This window comes from Fundulus heteroclitus, chromosome 9 (genome assembly GCF_011125445.2).
Source record: "Fundulus heteroclitus isolate FHET01 chromosome 9, MU-UCD_Fhet_4.1, whole genome shotgun sequence".
NCBI classification, from domain to species: Eukaryota; Metazoa; Chordata; class Actinopteri; order Cyprinodontiformes; family Fundulidae; genus Fundulus; species Fundulus heteroclitus.
In genome coordinates, this window is record NC_046369.1 from 27877663 (window position 1) to 27901278 (window position 23616).

Here is a 23616-nt window from a genome sequence, read left to right on the forward strand (position 1 = left end):
TAATTAGAGGACTGTGTGTGCCGTGCGAGTGTGTTTTCCTATTTGGTACAAATTGTTTGAAATCAACTGATATCAAGAGTTCAGTGTTGATGAGTACTCTACAAATCTTAAAAAATAGAAATAGTAGGTCTTTGTATGAGGTACTTGTTTTATGCACCTTATGACCATTACAGTCATGAACTGTTGATCTCAAACGGAGATGATGAGAAGGTCTCTGAGGTGAGATGATTTCTTGCTAATTTATCTGACAGAGTTCTTAATGATTTGTCATATGGCAGAGAGTTCAAGCTGTTTAGTGTACCCCAGTGGGCTTCTAACAACATCTACAACGTAGTACAGGTCTTCCTTAAATGGACTTTGATGTGTAAAACCATAAGGAGTGATTATCTTGCACGATGTGAAAACTTAATGATACTAATATCTCTGGGCAGGAAATGGATTAAGTCCATCGTGTGCAGAGAAAACAGTTTAGTGTGTGAACCAGTATCTCTTCTGAGCCTAATTTGCGAGTAACATTTTCAAACAAGAAAGAAATATCCTTTGGTCAGGAAAACTTCTCGTGTCGAAAGTGACTGCAGGACAAGGTCTGCCGTTTTGCGATGCACTCCCTGCCGCTGTTAGTCGCTTTAGTCGGCTCTGCTCCTCATTAGTTTCAGAGAGTGCGCTTCAGTAAATCATCTGTTGCCTGCTTCCACCTCGCTGCACTGGTGTTGCTGCTGGCACCGGCACACTCAAACGTATATCTGTTTGCCCCAGATTCACCTCTTTAGGAGGTAGGTTGTGCTCCACTTTGCCTTCAGTTCCCCTGTTATGCTGTCTAGTTTTTGTTTCCCTGTCAAAGGCAACTTAGTTTTCTGTGTCTAAAATAGGTGCAACTATACTGTGCTTTTAAAGGGCTAGCAAACTTTTCCACAAGTAGGGTGTTGCTTTCCTTTAATTCTTTCAGTCGAAAGCAAAACTGAACTCTCACTGGAGTAAAATAGCGTATTAGTCAAATGTGTATCTAATAATGCACGTTTGTTGTAAATGCTAGTGTTGTATAATGAGGACATACATGGTGTTTAGCATGTAGACATAAAAGTCTGCTCTCATCTGACCAGAGCACTGTTTTCACAGTTATTTGCTGTGTCTCTGCATGGCTTGTGGCAAACTATAAATGGGACTTCTCATGGATTTCCTTCAACAAGGGGTTTTTTTAAAGGAACAGTAAGTAATAATGACGCCTAGTGGTTAAAAATGGAACAGCACATACGCAATGCCTTTCACGGAGACTCGCCATTTACTCAACGGTCCGGTGTTGCACAGACTTTTTACCTTTACGATGTTTAATTTCTATTTCTGGTCTGCTTCTCCTACTGTCTTCCATGTTTGCAGGCTGCTGCTCTTTTGCCAACATAAAATACCAAATGCTGCGATCTGTTTTGGGAACCCTGGAAACTCTCAAATGATTCGCCCAGGAACCAGGAAGTAAACACGGGCTACACTCTGCACCGAAGTAGTTCCAGACCACACCTCGAATTTTGAAAGGAGAAAAACATGTCCAATACTGTTGATGGAGAGCACCGATTCTTTATAGGGAATGATACTTCCATCTTAGGTGACAGATGAGAAGGATTTTGTTTTTACGCTAGATGTCTTACATCTAGCTCCATTAATGCAAGTCTTCCATAAAGGGAAGATTTGTTGAATTCATCACAATCTGTTGTACTATCAGGATGTCCAAGCTGGCCTATAGGTGTCTGCAGGTTAGTGTTAGTTTAGGTGCAGGTTCACACATTGATAGGTTTAAGTTTGTCATATTCTCCCTATTTTCAAAACAATGGTCTGATGAATGCTCAAAGCTTGGATAATTGTTTTGTAACCTCAATTCTGCTTTAAACCTCTCCACCCTGACCTACCTGCTGTGTTTCTTAGTGTTCATGATGTTGTTCGTTCATGTACAGCACTTTGAATATCTTGTTACTGAAAAATGGTATATAAATAAACTTACCTTACCTTACCTTACCCAAACCTGAGGCTTTCACAGAACAGCTGTACTGGTATTGACAATAGATCACACACACAAGTGAACTCCATTGACTTCTAAAAGCAACTAATTGCACTGGAATTTATTCAGGGGCATCATATTAAAATACATTTTATATGTTTAATATGTTCTTCCTAATTTTCAGATTTTTTTGTATTTAGTTGTTAAATCTTTTGAGAATCAATCCCCATAAAACACACTGAGGTCTGCGGTTGTAACATGAAAAAATGTGAACAAGTATAACGGGTGTAACTGCGTGTGCTTCTTGAGGGGTTAGAGAAGATGTTTGTTTTAGCTGAAGGTTTTCCAACCTTCACACATTGCAGATGGTGTTCAGGCACCAAACAGACATCCACTAGCTTGCGAGATAAAACATCATACTCAGCGCCACACCAAAACAAAATGACAGGTTCCCACACGCAGTCCCACACCAGAGTGCAAACATGCGAATGCTAACAGACTACAACAAAAACTTCATTGGTGCGCCACGAGAAAAGAGACAGAAAAAGATGCAAGAATCGGAGAAAGCGAAGGGAGAACGGCAAGGAGAGAGAGAGAGAAAAAAATAGCAATGGCAACATCAAACAGAGATAGTAGAGGGATAGCAGAGCAACAAATCCACAGCCTGAGATATACCCATGTTGTCTTTTTTTCCCTAGACAGACAAAAGACAGAAAAATCCTAGTAAAAAAATGAATCGCTGAATGCTTTCTTTGTAAAATTTTTCATTTGTGTCTCTTCAAATTAGGCAACAGCAAAACATCTGCAGGATTGTCTAGACTAGAGTGAACATAGGTTTATTTAACCACTGCCTCCTGCTTGGAATGATAATTTCAATAATTTCACAACAGCTGCAATAAAGTAAAGTTAAATAGGTTAATAAGCTTTACTCCTGAAAAAAAAAGATAATTTCCACTCCCTTAAATGTCTCAATGTGTTAAAGTGAAAAAAACTAAAACAACAACAGATGTAAACTCTGAGGTAAAACTGTGAAATTACTCATTTTCTTCTTGCAGTACAGTCACCTGAGGACTTGAGCCCTGTCAACTTACTATTATTGACTCTAAGATGGGATCACCATGGTAACAGGCTGGAGGAAGCCTGCAACAGACCGTATCTAGCCTGCATCCGAAGCTCACAATGCATAGCTCTAAACACAATCGAGCACACACACACACACACACACACACGGGCACACTTGCACTGAAGCACGCACGGAAAAGAAGACAGAGGAAACTGGAGCACTTTAGAGGGAAAGGGACCAACAGGATGACATTTAAATGGATGGAGCCTTTGGCGGAACAAATGAGTTCATTTCTGCTGTTCTTGTTGCAGCTCAGACCTCCCCCTGGATATAAAACGGAGATCCCGCTGAAATGACAGAGCGACGCCTGTTGAGAATTGTACTCTTCCCTGCTGAATTCCCTATTTCTGCAGGCCCAGGGCAACGGCAGATAAAAGCAACAGGAAAACAGAGAGTTTAGTTATACAAAATCAGCCCCGCTGCTCCCAATCAGTCATGATGGTAGCAACACAGCACGAGGGGGGAACAGAAGCACAGCTCCGGTGAATGTAAAAACGTGCGTCACACATAGGCGGTGTGTGTGTGAGGCAGAGGAAAGGCAAAAAAAAAAAATAATTAAGCTGAAAACAAGCGTGCACAATACTGAAGGTTAAATAAGTTAGAAAGTAGGGAACCAATCGACTGCATGCCTTCTGCACTTTAATTTGCCGAGCCTAACCCACGGAAGAAGTACATTAACAGGAGCTTCAACATAATCAACTCTATTTAATTTTCAAGGTGATTAAAAATTTATATCGCATCAAATTAAAATTGTCTGCTCAACACAAATCTAATGATAAGGTAATTGAATTATATATAGATCAATTTCATACTTGTAAAATATCCAGGTGAAGCGTCACAGACCCTTAACACTCATTTTATTCAGGCAATAGCTTTTTTTAGTACACAGTTTTAGAAACGAATAAAAAAATGACACTATTAAATGAAACTTCTAAATATATAGATGAACGTATAATGTAAAGCCAAACAATATAAAACAAACCTGTTGATCTCTGTTGTGACTGGTTTTGGGTCTGTGTCTATACTTAAAATAAGCCCATCAGAACTGCCATCCCATGTAATTCCAGCACTCCATTCTGTCCAAATACGAGGTTTGCAACACAACAGATGTTTCATAAACAAGAGCAAACACAATGAACTGGATGAGAACACATTGTTGCGCGGAGCAACACATTGACAGATTTATGTGTCCGCAAAATCTGCTTCAACAGCAAGATAAACTGAACGTTCTTATTTTTTGGGGCTAATAGGTCAACTTTCTCAGTTTAAACCTGCCAAAATCCCTGTAGTTTAGACAGCATTTACTATTTGATCCTTTACTGTGTTTCATTTTCTCCACTCTGTCAGTCTGACGTTGATTGCTCGGCCCCGAGAGTATAAAAAGGCAACGATATTCCACAATCTCTCTGAAAAAACCAAGTCAAACGTCAAGATGAATGACGGGTCATACATAGCTGAGATAAATCCAAATGTCTAAGCTTCTGTGCGGATGTTGATTTATCACTCACATACAAAAAAAAATGAATAAAAGAATTTTCCTGAAACACTTTTCTCTAATGCTACACTTGGCCCTCCGTGTTTTCTTTTGATGCTCATTCTGCATATTTCATTTATTCCATTGCTGGGAAAAGGGCAAACGTAATGCACATAATTTTATTGAGATTTAAAAAGCTTTGTGTGAGAGTTATTTTCACACATATTTGTAAATGTCTCTGCATGTGTTTGGGAAAATTCTGCAACTTATTCACTGATGCATTCAAAGTGAATGCTGATTTGCTGGGATATCACATAAAATAGGAGCAGAGTGATTTTTAATGAAAACTTAATAGTTAAAAACTGATATTTTTAATTGCCTGTGATGGACTGGCGACCTGTCCAGGGTTACTCCACCTCGCGCCCAGTGACCACTAAATATAGCTGCCAGCACCCCCATGCAACCCTGCAGGGATAAGCAGGTATAGACAATGGATAGATACATGTTTTTAATTGCAAATGTATCTTTTAATTGCATACAGATAACACAAGAATAATGATAAAGAAGAGCCACACTTCCAGTCAGTTTCTTCCTCATTTTTTGCAAGTCGTTAACAGCTGTCAGTTTAAAAAACCTTTTTTTTTATAGATCATTGGAGGGAAACAGGCTATTCTCTTGTCTCTGTTGAACGGGGTCAACAAAAACACAACAGGGGTCAAGTTCAGTTCAGAATGAATACTAATAGACAAAGCAGCTGTGGGTTTATCTGCTGCGTAGCCCTGGACGAAACATGTCGGTCATGTTTCCATCTAACCTTCTGTTTGAACACGGCCCTCTTCTCACATGGGAATTTCTGCAATTTCCATAACACAGAAATTCCCCTTATAGAAAACAAAACCATCTGGACGCAGGTGTTCTGTAAAAATCCATTATATTATCTCTCAGGGCTTCCCTTTCTTTCTCCCCCCCCCCCCCCCCTCCCTGTTTTCTCCCTCCATGCACACACCCTCATTAAACTTCTGTCTCAGTCTTGTTTTCTTCACTTTCTTTAGGCATGTTCTTATTCTCCTGTGCCGGATATCTTCATCGGCATCTCCCCCTATCTTTCCCCTATTCTTCAGCTTCTCTCCACCACCTTGCGTCTGTAGCCTCTTCATCTCATTTTTGTGTTCTCGTCTTCCGATTTTTTTTCTTTTTTGACTCAATTTCCAACCTTCTTGCTCTGCTCCCAATTATATCCTTCTCCTCCATCATCTAAGTCTTTTCGTTCTCATCATTCTGCTTTTCCGCCACCTTGCAACACAACAAAAAAAGGAGAGAAGGCAGCGCTCGCTCTGCGCGCCGTTACCTTTTTCACACGTAGCTCCGCCGTAGCTGGGCAGACATAGACACACAAAGGAGTTGATCTCGTCGATGCAGGTTCCGCCGTTCTGGCACGGATTAGACTGGCAGTCGTCAATGTCTGGAGGGAAAGATTGAAAGGAAAACAGGGGGAGAGTCAGGTTAGACTGAACTACATATACACAATGCAAAGTGTACATACTCCTTCAACTTTTTCACGTTTTGATGCATTCTAACCACTAAGTTCATTGTCCAGCTGGAAGGTAAACCTCCACCTGTGTCCACAGCCCGAGGAACTGTGAATGTCTGACTCTTGCATGTCTGATACCAGACAAGAAATAACGACAAAATACTAAACAATGAAAAACTTTATCTGTCATAAAAATGAACTTTAGATGCTGCATTAGACAATCCTAAACGACTACTTTTCGTTACAAGTACGAACTGTAGGATTCAGGAACAGTCAATCAAGTTATACCCTAAAACCTTTTCTTATGGGTATGAACATCACACACACAAACCTTTGTCTTTGTCTAACCCATTCCAAAAGTTTTCTAAGCTTTGATTAGAACCATTTCATTGTAGCTGTGTGCGTTTGGGATTATTGTCCCGCTGGATGGTGACCCTTGGTCCCAGTATTAATATGGGTTTAGCTACATCCGTTTTACAAATAACTTTGACAGCTTCCCTTGCTTGCAAAAGCAAGCATTCCCACAGCATGATGTTGCCACCAAAATGGTTACCTCTGGAGATGGTGTGTTCAGGGCTGTGTGTAATCTTGGTTTTTGTTGCACATCAAAGTGTTTTGCAAATAGACCAAAATTTTCACTTTTGGTCTCATCTGACCAGAGCAGTTTCTATTATCTGCTGTGTCCTGAACATGTCTGGTGGCATATCATCAGCCACGTCCACTTGGGATTTTCCTGTATTTTTTGCTCTGTCCATCAACTCCTACCAGCTTCCTTTGCTGAAAACAAGCATCCACACATCATGATACCACCAACAACACGTTCCACAGTGTGTTCAGGGGCTATGTGCTCTTTTAGTTCTTTGCTACTCACACCATTTTGCATGTTGATTAATAAGTTTAATTTTGGGCTTATCTACAAAGCAACTTCTTCCACATGTGTGCTGTGTTTCCTTCTTGGCTTGAAGCAAACTTAAAGTGGGACTTTTATGGCTTTTTACTTGCCTCCCTTTCACAAAGACCAAAATATGTGGCGTGCATGCCTTTTAATTTCACTGCCAACAGAATATCCCACATGAGCAGGGAACTCTTATCTTTGCAGCTCATCCATAGTATCTGGGGCCTTTTGGCTGCTTCCCCAAATGAATGCTCTGCTTGCCCAGCCAGTTAAGCTTGCTGCATACTCCACAAGAACCAAGAACATGAAAAAAGTTTGTTTTGAGTCTGCCTATTCATGCTTCATGAAAAGCTCAACCACTGAAGTCCGACCCACTATGACACACGCCATACCCGCCAGAGAGGTGGAGAAAACAATGTTTGAACCTTTATGTTATTTGCTATCGCTGAAGATCAGTTGAGGGCAAACACAGGGCAGGCGGAGAGATGAAAATGGAGGAGCAGACAGAAATAATAGCTGACGGTGTCCTCTGGTATTGTTGGAAAGGCTGCAAAAACCGGGGGCGAGCGGTGCTATGGGGGCGCAACTGCCCCAATTGGATGATTTATTGGGGAATCGCTGGAAGTGAGCGGAAGTGGCATGTTCGATCACTTAAATCACCAGAGTTGAACAGCTTCACCACAGTGCTAAGTTCGACAGAAGTGTGGGACATTTCCGCTTTTCCTACCTAAACACGGCCATCCAAGAACAAACAGCGAGACCCCCAAGACAGCGCTGAGAGAACAAAATGTCTCGGTTGTCGCCGAGGATGCAGCAGCTTTAAGTTTAGGTGGACCACCATGTATTTGAACGTTTACAGTTGTGACAAACTCTTTCTGTTTCTAGGCGATGGATGGAACAGAACACTGCAAGACGAGTAAAGCTTGGTATGTTATTTTTAAACTGTGGAGCAACACACAGATTAACTAATTAAGTTACATCAATGCTAGCTGGATGCATTGGATTTTTACGAAAGTATAGGAGTTAAGACAAATGTTATTTTTATTTAAATGTTGGAAACCACAAAGTGCAATTTTGTGGAGATATGTCAGATAAAATCCCCAAGAACTATATTAATCTGTTTGTGGTTGTAATGGTACAACATATGAGAAGGCAAATTAAGGCTTTTGTACGTCCTGGAACACATTGTTTCACAAACAACCCCTTTCCCCCTTCCCATCCCCCCCCCCCCCCCCCCTCACCCCCAAGCCCAAACAACTACTTATCAAGTTACCTTCCACAACTCAACACTAAATTTTGGTCACATTAGAGGTCTTTCTGTGAAAGTTATCATTAAGGCAAATTGATTGAATTTATCAGTGAGCTGTTTGGGGATGCAGTGGAGCGCATAATGCTAATTGCAATGTGTTTGCACGACGTTTAGCTACGCTGCAGTCAACCACGAGCGGCAAAAGGGAGGGAGAGCATGCACACTGAACACAACACCAAAAATGCCATTTTGTAAAACTGCAAACATCACTCATTAGGAACCACAAAAAATATATACGGATCACTTCCAGTTGAGCAAACATCGATTAAATCTAAGATGGGAATTATCTTGAAATCGTTGTGCACAAATCCAAGCGCATGTTCCACAAAGAAGCCCCAAAGGTGAGAGCTCATATTATGTTGAAAAATGCCAACTTTATTTTTATTTATTTTATATTTTTTTTCCCGGCTGGTCCAGGCCTGAAGGCAAAATCATTAAAGCTGCAGCTGGCAACTTAACAATCCTCAACCATCACAAGCTCTGAGAGATTCTCTGAGGCTCTGACAAGAGGTCATGGTGGGAGGCAGGAGAAAGTCTGAGGGCTGAAGGAAGATATGGAAATGAGAGGAAGCTGAAAAGCAGTGCAGAACAGGGTTAGGGGGCTGAGGGGATAGAAACAAATGTGGGTGTGGAAAGACAGTGGAGAGGTGATAGCACTCTGCGAGGAAGTTGGCGATTTTTTGGGGTTGGATTACTGCAGCTTTGCACTCGGCAGCGTTTGGGCAGATCGGCCTGTTTGGTGCAAACAGCATGACAGCTTTGTTGCTGCCGCTCTGCTTAGGGCTGGCTGATTTCAAAGGCTAAATTTGATGCAGAAAAAGATATCCAGCTCGAGGAATTGGAATAAGACGCTCAGTTTAATCTGTGGCTGGGTATTCGTGGATGTCTGACTCTGTACGCCTGATACGAGACAAGAAAAAAATGACAAAATACTAAATGAAATACCGTAAAAAGGGACTTTACATGTCAGACAATCCTAAATGGCTATACTTCTCATTTCAAGTATGAACTGCAGGATTCAGAAACAGTCAATCAAGTTATACCCTGCAAAAGTAGTCATACCCATACATAAAATGTGTCATAGTTTTTCACATCACACACACAAACCTTTGTCTTTGTCTAACCCATTCCAAAAATGTAATAAGCTTTGATCAGAACCATTAAATTGTAGCTCCGTGTGTTTGGGATCAGACGGTACTTTTGATGGCTTTCATTGGACGGTAGCTTTGTTTTTACCACTCTTCTAAGAAGGCCAGATTAGCACCAGATAAGTACCATGCTCCCTAAGATGTTTAAAGCTAGGATATTATTTTATAACCTAACCCTAAAACATCTTCACTATTAGAGAACAAAATGATAAACAGTACTTTGTTTCTTTGCAGATAAAAATCTGAAAAGTCTGATAAGCATTTGTATTTAGCCACCTTTACTCGGATACCCCTAAATAAAATCCAATGCAACCAATTACCTTATTTAACTATGCAGTTCTTTCACATGACATGTAATGTAAGTTTAAGGTTGTAAAGTGACATTAAAAAAAAGTTAATCAGATATGAATACCTTTGAAAGGCTGTGCCACTTGGATACACTCTGATAAAAATCAGAGTGTTACGAAAGCTACACACAAAAAAATTATTGACAGTTCAAAGAATATATGGAGGTTTGCGGAGAGATTTTATCCAAATACTGATACGCATAACTAAAATCAAGGAAGGAAGAATCGTTGGGCTCATCTCATCAAACAGCTACTGTTGCACATTTTGATATTGCATGTTATGGTCATATTACCTGTTTATGTCAGACATTCATCAGGTTAAAAAACATCTTTACCTAACAGTCCCTATTTCCTGTCCTCTGTGGTGCTTATTCCTTCCAACATTCAGTTATATTTTCTAATTTTTTGTAAAATTCCTGTGAAGTCTGAAGCCCATTAAGAAAATGCTAATCTTTCTCATTGCCTTACAAAACTGTTTAACAGATATGAACAATTTCATGCCTTTGAACCCTTGAATTTATCTGCAGTCGTATTCCTTTGGTTTTGTGCTTTCACTAGGTTCATAATCTACCTCTGGTAAGATTTTAGATTTCACTAAATTATGGCGAAAACGCACGCACGCACGCACGCACGCACGCACGCACGCACGCACGCACCAATATGCAAGAATTGTCTTATTAATAGTATTTCTTCTTGTTCAGGTTAAAACTGAAATAAGGTAAATTATGTGTTCCCTTTCAGCCAGTGGATGATGACAAAGACAAGAAGAATCCATCCATCCATCCATCCATCCATCCATCCATCCATCCATCCATCCATCCATCCATCCATCCATCCATCCATCCATCCATCCATCCATCCATCCATCCATCCATCCATTCATCCTTAACTTTACTAAATAAACTGCTAGACTGAAAAGACAACAACAATATGGTACTCTGTAGAGGAAACGTTTGCAGTATATATTTACACTGAGGGAAGTAACTAAACTAGCTGCACATTTGCTGTTTCCATGGTGAAACCAACTAATCTTCACTACCTGAAAGAGGGGGATACGATTACATAAACCAAATTTTTGGTTCACGTATTCTTGATGTATTTATTGTATTATTTGCTTATGTCTCTGTTCATTAGAAGATGTAGGAAATGTAATTCCCAGGATTGTTTCCATATCAAGCACAGACAGAAACCAAACTTAAATCTAACAATAAATCATGTCTGCTGTACTTTCCTCCCGTATTCTAAAGAATTTCTTTTAATTTGACTGATCATTTGTTTTTGTCTTTAAGTTTAACTGTGAGTGTACATAGTTGACTCTTTCTCAGACAGCATACAGATTACTTTTCCAACATATCCGCCGCCTCCTACTCATCGACTCCTGAGATAGGTTCCAGTTCTCTGTGACCCTGAACAGGAAGAACGGACTGTTCTAATAAGGAAACAGGAACTGGAGAAAAAATTATCTATCTGTCAGAAATTTAAAATATAGATTTTTCTGTCACATATTTCTGCCATGAACATTGTTTTGGTAACGAAAGACAAATGTAACCTGAGAAACCTTTCTGAGGACACTTCTTCTACTTAAGTTAGGGAAGAGACATACTGCAGGGCACGGCACACTGTTTCTGGTATTCTGCAGGAAACCTGCTGCAAGCAAGGTGGTCCAGCTGCAGGTTAGCTGGTACAGCAGAGATGAACCAAGTGATGCTGTCACATTAGAATTTTATATTAAACTGTCATATAGGTCAGTGCACCCAAAATAAAAGAACAGCTGTTTTTAATTTGCATGATAATTGGAACGTCATTAAAGAGGAACACAAACGTCCTGGAGCAAACTTATATGAACAGCGGGAAAAATTAAGAAATCGGACAAAGTCAGAGGATCAAGCTTGATATTTAATAAAAACAAATATGCCTGCAAATTTGGGTTTTCCTACTTTTACAAAATTATGATTATGTTTTCACATGAAAACAAGTAAAGCTTAATATTCTAAGTATATATAAAATGTCAAAGACAACAACAAAAAAAAAATGTCATAAGCATCTTTCTCTATTAGCCATCCAAGTTAGATTTCCATTTTTTCATAGGATAACAACAGCAATAATAATTTTCAGCAATGAATATCCAACCACTCAAATGGAGTAGCAAGGAGAAGTGCAGAAAGAAAACATCCATTGAAGCTCAGTTTGCTGCACTCTGAGCTACTGCCCACTGGTCCTACATTCAAATACTTCCAGAGATTTCAAAAAAATATTTTGGCATTTACTTTTACAGTAAAAACAGAAATATATTTTCAAAACTTTGCTTATTAGACTCAGGGCTATGAAAGAGAGAGTGTAAAAAGAGAATTTATTATTGCCAAGAGTATTCAATGGTCTGCCTTCACACATGTAAGAACTTGAGTGACATAAATTTCCTAATCTGAAGGGTTTAAAATGGTGTCAGCCCAACCTTTACAACTATAACATGCTTGAGTCTTTTGGGAAGGCTTCCCACAAGGTTTAGATGGGATTTTTTTTTTTACAATTCTTTCAGAAGCCCACTTGTGAAGTTGTTGGGTGAGAAGGCCTGGTTTACACTTACAATTTCATCCCAAAGTACTTCTGTCGAGTTGAGGTCAGGGTTTTGAGAAGGCTGGTCATGTTCTTGCACACCAAACTCACAAATGTATATCATTATGGGCCTAAGATGTTGGAAAAGGCTGGGGCCATCCCTAAACTGTTCCCACAAAGTTGGAAGCATTTAATTGTTCAAAATGTGTTAATATGCTGAAGCATTAAGAACTTTTTTTCACTAGAACCAAGGGAGCCAAGCCTAATTCTTGCAAAAACAACCTCTGTCAATACGCTCCTCCAAACTTTACAATTGATACATTGAAGTCGGTTAAATTGTTTTCTCCTGCCAAACCCAGACGGGTCTCCAGAGAACACAACTGCACTCCAGTGATGATATCCTCAACAACACTGGACCTGAACCTATGCAATGATGTGAGACAGTGGTCTTCACAGTCACGTCCCGCAACACTTACAACTTAATCGAATACATGCCTCATCACCAGGCCTCAGTAGAACATCATTACATGGGAGGTAATTTAGACATTTGATCCAGGTGTGTTGGTGAAGGGATTTTTGTGAAATTTGCAGGATAGTGGCTCTTGAGGAACGGATTTAGAGACCCCTCATATAAGGCAGCTGCTCTGCCAGCATAATCCATTTCATGAAGCTCTCTCTAAACTGTACTTGAGCACATACTGAAGGCTGCATCAAGTTTGTAAGTCTGTAGCTACAGACTTTCCAACCTCTGTGCATAAAGGGGCCTCAGCATCCACTGACCCTGCTCAGTGACATCATGGCCTACAACTTTATGGCTTAGCTGCTCTTATTCCCAGCTACTCCACTGTGGATGTGGGAGAGCTACATATAATTCAGTTTACAGATCTTACAGATATTTAGCCAATACAAACTTATATTTAGTTTCCATAAACAAAAGTGCTCATATATTGAATGTGCTCAATCTTGCAGTGAGAAACATGCAGCCGGCACAATGCCCTTAAGTACATTTTCATTGCTTCACTGTTTGCAACAAGGAACTTTGCACATCATGCGTTGCGTAAAGCTAGTTGTACTCAAAAAGCTCCGAGCTAAACTTGTACATGTTTACATTTTTATCGTACTCTCATTTTATTCTCTTTGAATTTATGACAGCTGTTTTGCATATGTCCTATTTTCTATTTGCAACACGCAGTAGAAATTGTCCTCAGCAGCTGATGAAAAGAAACGTCAAAGAGGGGAACATTTGAAGTATTTTTACCCTTACTTTAACACAAAAATAACTACCGCTTCCTGTTAAGTAATATTTAAAGTCACTTTTAATAAATACTGATGCTGTGAAGATGGAGTCAGCTGTCAACGTTTGGGGTTTGAGAGCTGGACCAAAGGGTAGACTGGAACTCGGCAGCGACATAATGACAAGAAGGGTCTAATAATAACTAAAAGGTTAAGACTTGCAGCACGACATAAAGAGAAAATGACATGGAGCACAATTGGAAAAATAGGCAGCAAAATGGAAAGGTCACAATTAGGGCAAACTTAAACAAAGACAAATCAATGTCAGGAGAAAGCAGGGAACAATGGAAACCAATATTGCTTCTACTTTTATACTGGGGGACAAGTGGAGAATCACATTGAATGCTGGTGATAATGTAAAACAGCTGGGGCAAAAGGAGCACAGCGAGACTGAGGAAGAGAGACTAATTAACATGAATGGGGGTGTACTGAGATACACAAAAATGATCTAACCAAGAGGGAAAAAATCTAACAGAGATGTAACAGAAAAATACCCAATGTGCAAAGAACAGAACATAAGAATAAACTAATAAACTAAACACAGAAAACATGAACAGATATGGGAAGGCTAAAACCTGGACATAAATAAAAACAATGAAAAACTGAAAACACACGCAAAAAACACCTCCTAGAGATCAAGATCGACAGAAAGCTTGGAAAATGGATTTATATTTTGCTAATGGTCATGTCTACAGCCATTCAATTATCATACTGGTAACCGTTTGAAAATTACCATTTTGAGATATTAGCTATTTCAGAAGACGTGTCCTGTCTTTGCAAAATGTCTTAAGTTTGCTCTCTTTGGTTATCTAGGAGAAGAATAATAACGAAAAGGAACAGAAAAGAAGGAGAACAGCTGGTTAGAAATAATGAAAATTAATAATCAAACAAACAAAAGATTGATGGCAACATTTACACAAAATGCCGTATTGCTTTATGTATTTACCTTTTCCTCTGTGCAGATTCATTATGCAAACATGCATCTTCCGACAGAAGCAAAGGTTGGAGGGGAAGAAAATATCTCATTATGTGTTGCATTCTTCCACAACATACCTCAGTAGGTGGCAGCCACGGATAAATGAAACCCTGACAGAGCACGAAAGCTCCTTTTTTTTTCTTTTCTTTTTTTTCCCCTGTATGAGACTAAATGCCAGCAGTAGCTACAGATCAAACAGCCGACTGATCAATTACAGAGAGAACCTTTGAACCTGTAAATGCCACCCAAAGACTTCACGTCTAACAAGGTGCTACGGAGGTCACAAGGGGATGGTATTAATATCAAAGATGAAGACTTTTTATTTTGGCAGACACCCAGAGGAAAATGTACATTTAGAAGAGCAAACAGAAGCAGGCTATAGCTCTCTGCCAAGAACATCAGCACAGAATCAAGCTAAAACTTATACTGTATGCCTGCAACCGTCTGCCACCCTAAAACTCTGACAAATCGGGTCAGCCTTTCTGCGTTCCCGTAATTGCAGCCGAACCAAAGCAGACATTATGTAAAAATAAACTGACATAACATGCTGTAAAATAACGGCTTTGAAATGGAAATTTTTGTCGCACAAAGGTTCTGGCTGAAAGGCTTTTTGTGTTTGCCATCTTTTTATGGCAGAGACCCCCGGATGATTGACTTCCTTTTGGTTTGCTGAGGGGCATTGACATTTCCAAAAGCCTTCTACAAAGATGGATACCTTTTCTGTTCAGCTGCTGCTCATCCAGACAGCAAGAATGATCAATGGGCCGTGTTGTGATTTTTCACAAGCAGATTTTCTGTGTGAGTACGTCTGAACAGACACTACATTTTGTTTGGGTATCTCTGTTGCGTACAACAAAGTTTCTGACCTAGGAGTGTTCGTGTAGTTATTAGAGAACCTCTTAAATGAGATTTAACTTTTCATCTTGTTTGCAGAAGGATTATTCACTCTTACAAACTTGATTTGCACACGTATGATTTATTATGAAAGATAATCTCCATTGGTCCTCTGGCAATATACCTCTATCCTTATTTGCATGAACTCCTTAATGTTTTCTTTTCTTTTTGAAAATGATAGTAACAAAACCTTTCTTGGAAAAAAATACTTTTTCTTTATACTGAACCAGAGTGCTAATGCTTATTGGCACTACAGTATCTCTCAGCTAATTGCTATGTTTTTTTTAAAGCTTACAGCTTTAATATTTCCTTTAGTGTCTGAAAATACTGTGCACTCCACTAAAACCGCCTCTGGGTGAGATAAATAAAGCCCAATATTTCCCCCAGGATACACGTCAACATAGAAAAAAGTTGAGTGATTATTATAGTGACATTAAACAGTTCACATCCGTGCATGCGCTTGATTTCCGGTTTATTGGGACTTTTTACTGCTTGGTTATTTAAAGATTAAACCATCATCTTAATATTTTATTTAATATGGAGATAATGATTATTTAATATTTATTAATTACTGTCATTATCCAACTTAGTATGCTCCAATGCTAACTCAGCTCACTTAGTCAGAAAGGTTATCTTAATGTACCTTAAAAAACGCTCAGAATCTTTAAGATACAAGTATTCAAAGATTGATGTAAGAAAAGGGGTATGTTTAGTTTGAGATTATGGGTTTTATGTACAAACATGTTCAGAAGAGCAGCGAAATATGTAAACTTTTATTTTTGAGGAGCAACTGTAGGTACTTCTTGCAGATAAGAGCAAAAAGAACTTGGTCACTTCTGCTAGTGTGTGTACGCTGGTGTGGTACATGCCGCCGCACAGATACCTACTGTTGATAATGTGTTTCTCCACCTAAAAATGACTTTTAATGTCTTCCTCTTCACTTCAAAGCTTAACTCCATAAACAGAAGGCCCTTGGCATAACTATCATTCGTGATTCATCGTTTTTACAGTGTGGAAGCCTGCTTCAGGAAGGGAGAGAGGCCAGCTGAGGGTTTGGCAAAGGGAACAGCCATGCTCTAAATATGGGTGAACAAAAACTACTTCCTGTTGAAACTGTGGGTTTAGCACACAGTTAGTGCTACAGTTTTTTAGTTTCAGGAGGTTGAAGTGATGAACTACAAACATGAGTTCATTTATTTTATTGCTGTATGACCTGACCATAGCTCTAGTTTATTTTTTGTTTTTGTCAAGGGTGAACTTGCTCAACACTGGAGATTATTAATTTTCATAATTATTTAGTAATCATTTAATTGAATGATGATAGCCAAGCATGACAATCTTGCACTTGGCAATCAATGAATTAATTTATATATATCATTGTTGAGCAACAAAAAAATCTAAGATGTATTCAGTGGCTCAATCTGAGCTAAAATTTTGTTTTCTGCATTTAATGTCCAGTCTGGGATCTGGGATCAAGTATAATTTAGTTCTCACTTATCTAATATGTTTTTGTTAGCAAAAACAAGCAAAGATTGTGACCAAAAAGTGGCCCAATTAAGACCATGATTGTTATCATGTTGACAGCATGATGAGCTTCAAACTTTGCTCTATTAAAAAGGGCCTGGCCATGTGTTTGGACCATAGAAAGCAGAAAAACAAACAAACATATAGTCATCTTCAAATTAAACATTATAAGCCAAGCATTTGTTCTTATAGTGCTTTCACACCGAACCCGTTTTCTGCAACCAGAGTGAGCGATTTACATGTTATCCCTATGTACAGGTGCAACACAGGAGCGGTGCAACGCAAAGTGATGCAACAGAGCCGTTTCTAGCGATGCAACAGGTGCATTTTGGAGATTACAGAGAAGCCACAGCGAGATGATCCCTACGATGGATGTGAAGCGACAGCCAGAGCTGCTGTAAGAGCCAGCAGACCCTCCTGAAATGCCTTGCAATGAGGTGATGGCCCCGCATAGTTGAAGACCAAACCAATCTGCAGGGTTAGGTTTACCTAATCTCTTTCTTTTTGCACCTTTGCTAGACATTATTGACTCGCTGGGATCCATTGCTTCTCCTTGTTTACTTGTTTTGCACACGCACATTGTATAGTGCACTTCCCCACGTGGTCTTCTTTTGGTAAATATACACATAAGTGTTTAATTTACCAACAGATAGAGCAAAAACAAAGCGTAAAACACAAAAAATAAAATACAAAAGCCAACAGGGCACGATAATTTAATTGGAAAACCTTTGTACGCAACCAGAGTGAGCGTACAAAGTTGTAAAATCATAATACATGACTAGGCCTCAGGTTCAATGGTGTTACAAGACATCCACTAAAATGAATGACAGACATGTATCTAGTTCTTTTGGCTATATTTACATGAATAATGTTCTGAGAGAAAAGAGAGAAATGTTTTTATTTCCAAGGATGAGTTTTCCAAGGTTTTCCACTTAAAAATCTCAAAGCACCATTGTTTAATGTTGTCTGAGTGAAGTGCACATAGATCAAGTTCATCAATTAAGAAAACAGCCAAGTTAAATGAGAAATTCGCAGAATTTTTTTTTTAAATGCCACACATAGAGTGAGTACATACGCCACACAGCATTTACAGGCAATCAAGGGACATTCATCCTGAGCCAAATAATGATTGGCAGGAGAGTAGGTGTGCTAATAATCAGCATGCTTCTGTGTATTTGCTTTGGGTTTTATTGCATAGTTATAGACAGGCTCAGCAGGGAGAAGCGAAAACAGAACTCCTAGAACACGTGCAATCGAAGGCCTAAAGCTGTTCTTCAGAGATCTGAGCAACTCTAATCAACCTATCAGACATAAAAAAACTCATTTCATCATCTATACTTTGCTAGAATGTGGGGATGAACAAAAATATGTTACTTTCCAACTTCCCTCAGGCAGAGTGACAAAAGCCATCTTAGGGTCCTGATCATGTGCAACCAGATCCATGCTGGCATCGCTCCAAATCATTGGGGTTTATCAGATTTTTTAAAACATTTTCACACATCAAGAAGCCAGCAAAGTAAGCCAAAAAAAAAAAAAACTGCCTCATGGACATTTCCAGATTATCACACAGCAACATCAAATAAAAGAAAAAATGTCTCCATCTCACTTCCTGGATTGCACCATGGATATTGGAACATATAAGTGTGTGCGTTTTTTTATGTGTGTGGGGGGGCTCACAGTGTTTTATACAGGTCTTCGCTTTGGTTGACAGCACTGCTCCGACATTCATAACAGCCTAGGAAAATGTAATGAGGTAAAGTGTCACAGCATCGCGCTTCGCCATGCTAGCCTTCACTTTTGACAGCCTGGCTCTGCTCACCAATGCAGCGCGTGTGTGTGTGTGTGTGTGTGTGTGTGTGTGTGTGTGTATTAACCATTTGTGTCTTCAGAGTCTGTTTATATTTTGTGTTGGAGGGGGATGCCATTGGCCAGGAAAAAGAAATGCCAGCTGCCACCGTGCCACCAGTATCATTCAACCACACACTATTTCTGTCTCTGCGCAGAAAAGGAGATTTGAAAAGTGGAACCATGCAGAAAAAAAAAACAAACAGAAAATGCAGAACAGATCCAGAGGATTATTATCCTGGGCCGTGTGGTGCTAAATCTGATTAGCACTAATGGTGCCCTGTTGTACAGTCGCTCACCTTCTCATCTAGCTCACTCTTGCATAAAATCTTAAAACAGATGCTTTGACATTTCTCTCTTTCATAGCTTCTTCTTCTTTTAGTGCAAACATCTGAGAGTGTCCAAACTTAAAAAAAAAAATACAGCATCTTTAAGTGGAACAGCTCCCAGGAGGGGTGAATGACAGGCTATTCTCTGTCTCCTGTCGTTATTCCTGACACATTTAAAGTGGTAATATTAGAGGGAAATTATAATTTTTTTCCCCTCAGCCCTGTCAGTATCATTTCATCACTGACAGTGAGTTTATATAGTAACGCGTTTCAGAGTGGAGCGAGATGCTGAAGTCTTGCATCTATTTCTGAGGAGAGGGCTCCTGAATCAAATAAGTGCCCTCTGGTAACTCTTTAGGAAGACCTATTTGTGGTTTTTGTAGCTTGTTTGGAACCGACAGTCGATCAAAAATGCCAGCCTGTAGTTTTGAAAGACTTTTCCTATCTTTTTCTCTCTTTCATGCTCTATCTCCCTCTTTTTCGTTCTGGTCTTTAACCAATTCCTTCCTCATCTCCAAGCTGCTGGTCTAGTAAGAAGATGAAAAAGATCGGCTACGAAACACACAGACCTGCAAGAAGTTGAAAAAAAAAAATAAGAACATCTATGTGATTTCTTCTTTGTGAATTAATGCTCATGAAAGTCAGAGATTCATTAAATGTAATCAATGTATTTTCTTTGGATTATTAATGGGAATTTGTATTTCCTTTTTTTTCTTACAAATGAGAATCAGGACAATATGCTGTACATTTTATTAAGCCCCTCTCTGCAAATACTTTATCTTTTATTTCAGTCACAGCTCCAAATATGGTTAGATACACATGAAGACAAGATGTCGGTAGAAACACGGGGAATGATCCGTTAATGATGATAAACAGCATTCAGGAAACAGGTCAGCATAAAAGGTGACTGCATAACAGGTTGAAGGATCAGACGAATGTCTGACTGGAAGTGTATTTAATGACTAGGTTGATTGGTGGAGATCTGAGGGAGAGCAGGGAGCTGCACCGACTAAACCAGGGAACACAACAAAAAAATAATCTCACAGGACAGAAGAAGACGTTCATAACAGAGAAACAGACAGAAACAAAACACAGAAACCAAAGTGACGAAATCCAAACCGAGCCTCCCGAGGCATCCGAAGATAGAAAACAAATAAATGCTATAATAATAACAAATAAATAATAAAATAAATATATGATAAATAAACTAACTAGATGCTAAGCTAATAAATTGCTAAACTTGATTTAAAGATCGCAAAGCTCACTATTCTATCTCCGACTTGCTATGGAGGCACATTTTTATACCCCTCAGCCGCAGAGCTACCGACGTCAGCTGATGTCACAACAGCTTTTGAGCCAATACCAATACTGGTTCAAATTCAAATGAAGCGCACACCCGTTAAGCATGAGGAGGGCACCACACATTAAAGAAATGTGCAGTAAATTGTAAAAAGAATGACCTGGATATGGAGACAGCACCATGAGGCGTCCATGTCCGAGGTATATCAGAAAAAAAAGTCAATTTCGGGCTTAGCGAACTTTACAGAAACGTTCTTTCACTTAAAAATTGCTTTATTCTGGCCTGCCTTCCATTTTTCCTGTCAATTTTGAGTTGGTCTTACTTAGAACTCCAATAAATTACATTGAAGTTTGTAGTTGTAACGTCACATGAAGGGGGAGATCGTTTAAGCAATGTGAATACTTTTTCATATCACTATAAATGACTGGAGATTATTGCCCAATGATCTGGGGTCTAATAACAGAAAACTATATAAATAATCAAAGATGGTCAGGATATTGTGTAAGAGTGGTAAGCTAAAACCTGGCCATTAGTTATTAACAGGACTTTTTGTAAATGTAGAACAGCATGTTGCCATCTTTGCATCATGATTCCATCAGCTCAACCCTTTAGACGATCTTCTTAAACAAAGCACATTAGAAACCAGACAGTCATTGCAAGCATGTTTGAATGTTGGCACCGATGTGGCATTTCACTCAGCACACTCGTGTCAGATACGATTAATATTTGCAGAATGAGACGTAATTGTATTTGGCAGTCACTCTGCTCGAGTGGGGCTCCGCAGCATTTTGAGCAAAAATGACAGCTGTTGAGATTACAAACCGCCAGAGAAGCCAAAAAAATAAATAAAAATAGAGAGAAAAAATCTAAACCTTTGGAGTAATAAAAAACAGATCATAACCAGAAAAAAAATTGTTGGGTGATATAAGAGATCAGATAGAGAATGCAACATCAGCATCAGTTTTTGCAACATCTATTTCCTCTTTCAACTTGGTCGTGCTATTGGTCTTCCTCAGAGGTAGTGACTAATCGTGGTGCTTTAAAAATGCTGCTTGCCTTATTCTTTTATTCTTCAGCTCAAAATAGATTATATAAACATCTACTATACAGATTCAGTCTAGACTTTAAACAAACTAGATCATTTATATGACATCTTTATAAAATGCTTTTGTTTGAGTCCTCTTCCCCTTGAGCAATAATAGGCGAGAGCCGGGGTACACCCTGGACAGCCTGTCAGTTCGTCACACAGAGACACACAGGAAAAATAATCATGCACTCACACCAGGGATTAAGATTAATCTGACTGAAACATGATGAAAGTCGATTAGGTCCATTGAGTTTTTTTTGACAGATTTTCTGGACGGATTTAGCCCTTGTGATGAAAGTAACGTTTGTGAGTGACCTCTTGTTAGAAAAAAGGTCTACTGCCGGCATTCTGACAATAAGGCTGCATTATTTTCTCCCTGGTGACTCCCATGCTGTATCCCGCAACAAATGAGTCCTTAAAAAGCACCAATGTACAGCTTTATACGCGCTATTTAGATTGATCAAAAGGTGTTCTGACATTCATTAAAATATTTTGGTCTCTTGATTTTAATTCTCACAACAGCTAAACTATCTTTCTGCTATAGTTTTTATCTTAACAACAAGGCTGTTTTTTGCATTAAGTGAAGGTCACCGGGGTTTACATTCTCCCATTTCTGTGCAGTTTTAAAGACCGCTCTTTGTAAGGTTAATCTATTTTTCAATGTTTGTAATGCAAATAATACCTGTTTCTGCTCGCTGCTGCCTCACTAAAAGGGAGATAAGCTTGTAAACAGTTCTGTGGCAGAATTGTGATATCAGCCTGTGACCCTCAAAATAACAGTGCCAGAGACCGATAACCCCTTTTGGTGCGGTGGGGTGTTGTTTTTTTTTTTTTTTTTGCAAATTCCGAGAATAAAGCCAAACGATTATGAGAATAAAGTAGTAATTTTATGAGAACTCTTACAAAAACTTCTTCCACTTGTGTTCACTCTCATAATCTTGTATGCATAATATTCTAACTTTGTTCTCATAAAAAACACAATTCCATAATTAAAAGGTATAAATGTGCTATATTAAAACAAATATATCTCTGACACTGACACTGTAAAGTCAGACATTTTATCATAATTTGGATCATCACACGACCCCCACTTTGGCAAGCCCTGCACTATTGGGCTGAATTAATTGTATGACGTTTTGTAATGACAAAGGTTATAACAACAACGCAACTGGAGAATCGAATCCTATTAAATAATATATATACACATTTAGAATATTTGTTATCATTATGCAACCATAAATTTTTTTTGGTGAAACACCAGCTCAGATTTCACACAGATTCACACATGACACTCAGACAAACAACACATACTGTTTAAATAGATGAATGCACTGGCAACAATTCCTGAAAAGCTAATAGGGTGTTTTCAGCTGACGTCACGCTCACGTGACTACTCTGCGCGTCCGCCATATTGGGTGTCAGTCGTTTCGCACCGTTGACCTGCATTGTATGACGCCTTAGGCAGTATTGGAAGTGAACAATGGGGTAAACGTGCTTAATGGTTGGTTGCACGGCCCGTGGAGGTGGAGATCAACGCTCTTTCTATCGCCTACCAGCCGTAATCGTGAATCAGTGTGAAAAAAAAAAACAGCTGTCTGAACAACGCCGTCACCTATGGCTGACACGGATATCCAGGTCCGATTTGGACGGTGTTAAGCTGGAATACGCCAGAGTCTGCGGTGCTCACTTTGTCACAGGTAATTAACTGTTAAGTATTTAAAACATGTAAACCGTTGCTGTATTGTGGGCTGTAACAGCGCAACACATGATCGCCATGGGAAAAACATAGAAACGGGTTAATTTTCCACCGCTTTCCTACCTGGAGGCGCAACCACGGAGAACAACTGTTAGAGATAACAAAGAGTCGTCGGCCCGCTTGGATCGCGGCTGTAAGACGACCGAACATAACTTTCCACAGTATCCCGATGTCAATGAGAGTGTGTTCTAAACCTTTGAAACACATAGCAGCTAGTTAAAAGTACATTACATGCGTGAGTGGTT

At 39.3% G+C, this 23616-nt stretch overlaps 1 protein-coding gene across 1 annotated transcript in view; it reads right to left on the reverse strand.

The window, feature by feature from the left end:
- Nucleotides 1–23616, reverse strand: part of ncanb (neurocan b) — a gene marked incomplete at its 5' end in the record, with an annotated part of 192595 nt that overhangs the window by 32236 nt on the left and 136743 nt on the right. Inside the window, 1 exon segment of the mRNA XM_036141377.1 lies at nucleotides 5933–6046. Within this exon segment, the coding sequence (XP_035997270.1) occupies nucleotides 5933–6046 (114 nt within the window).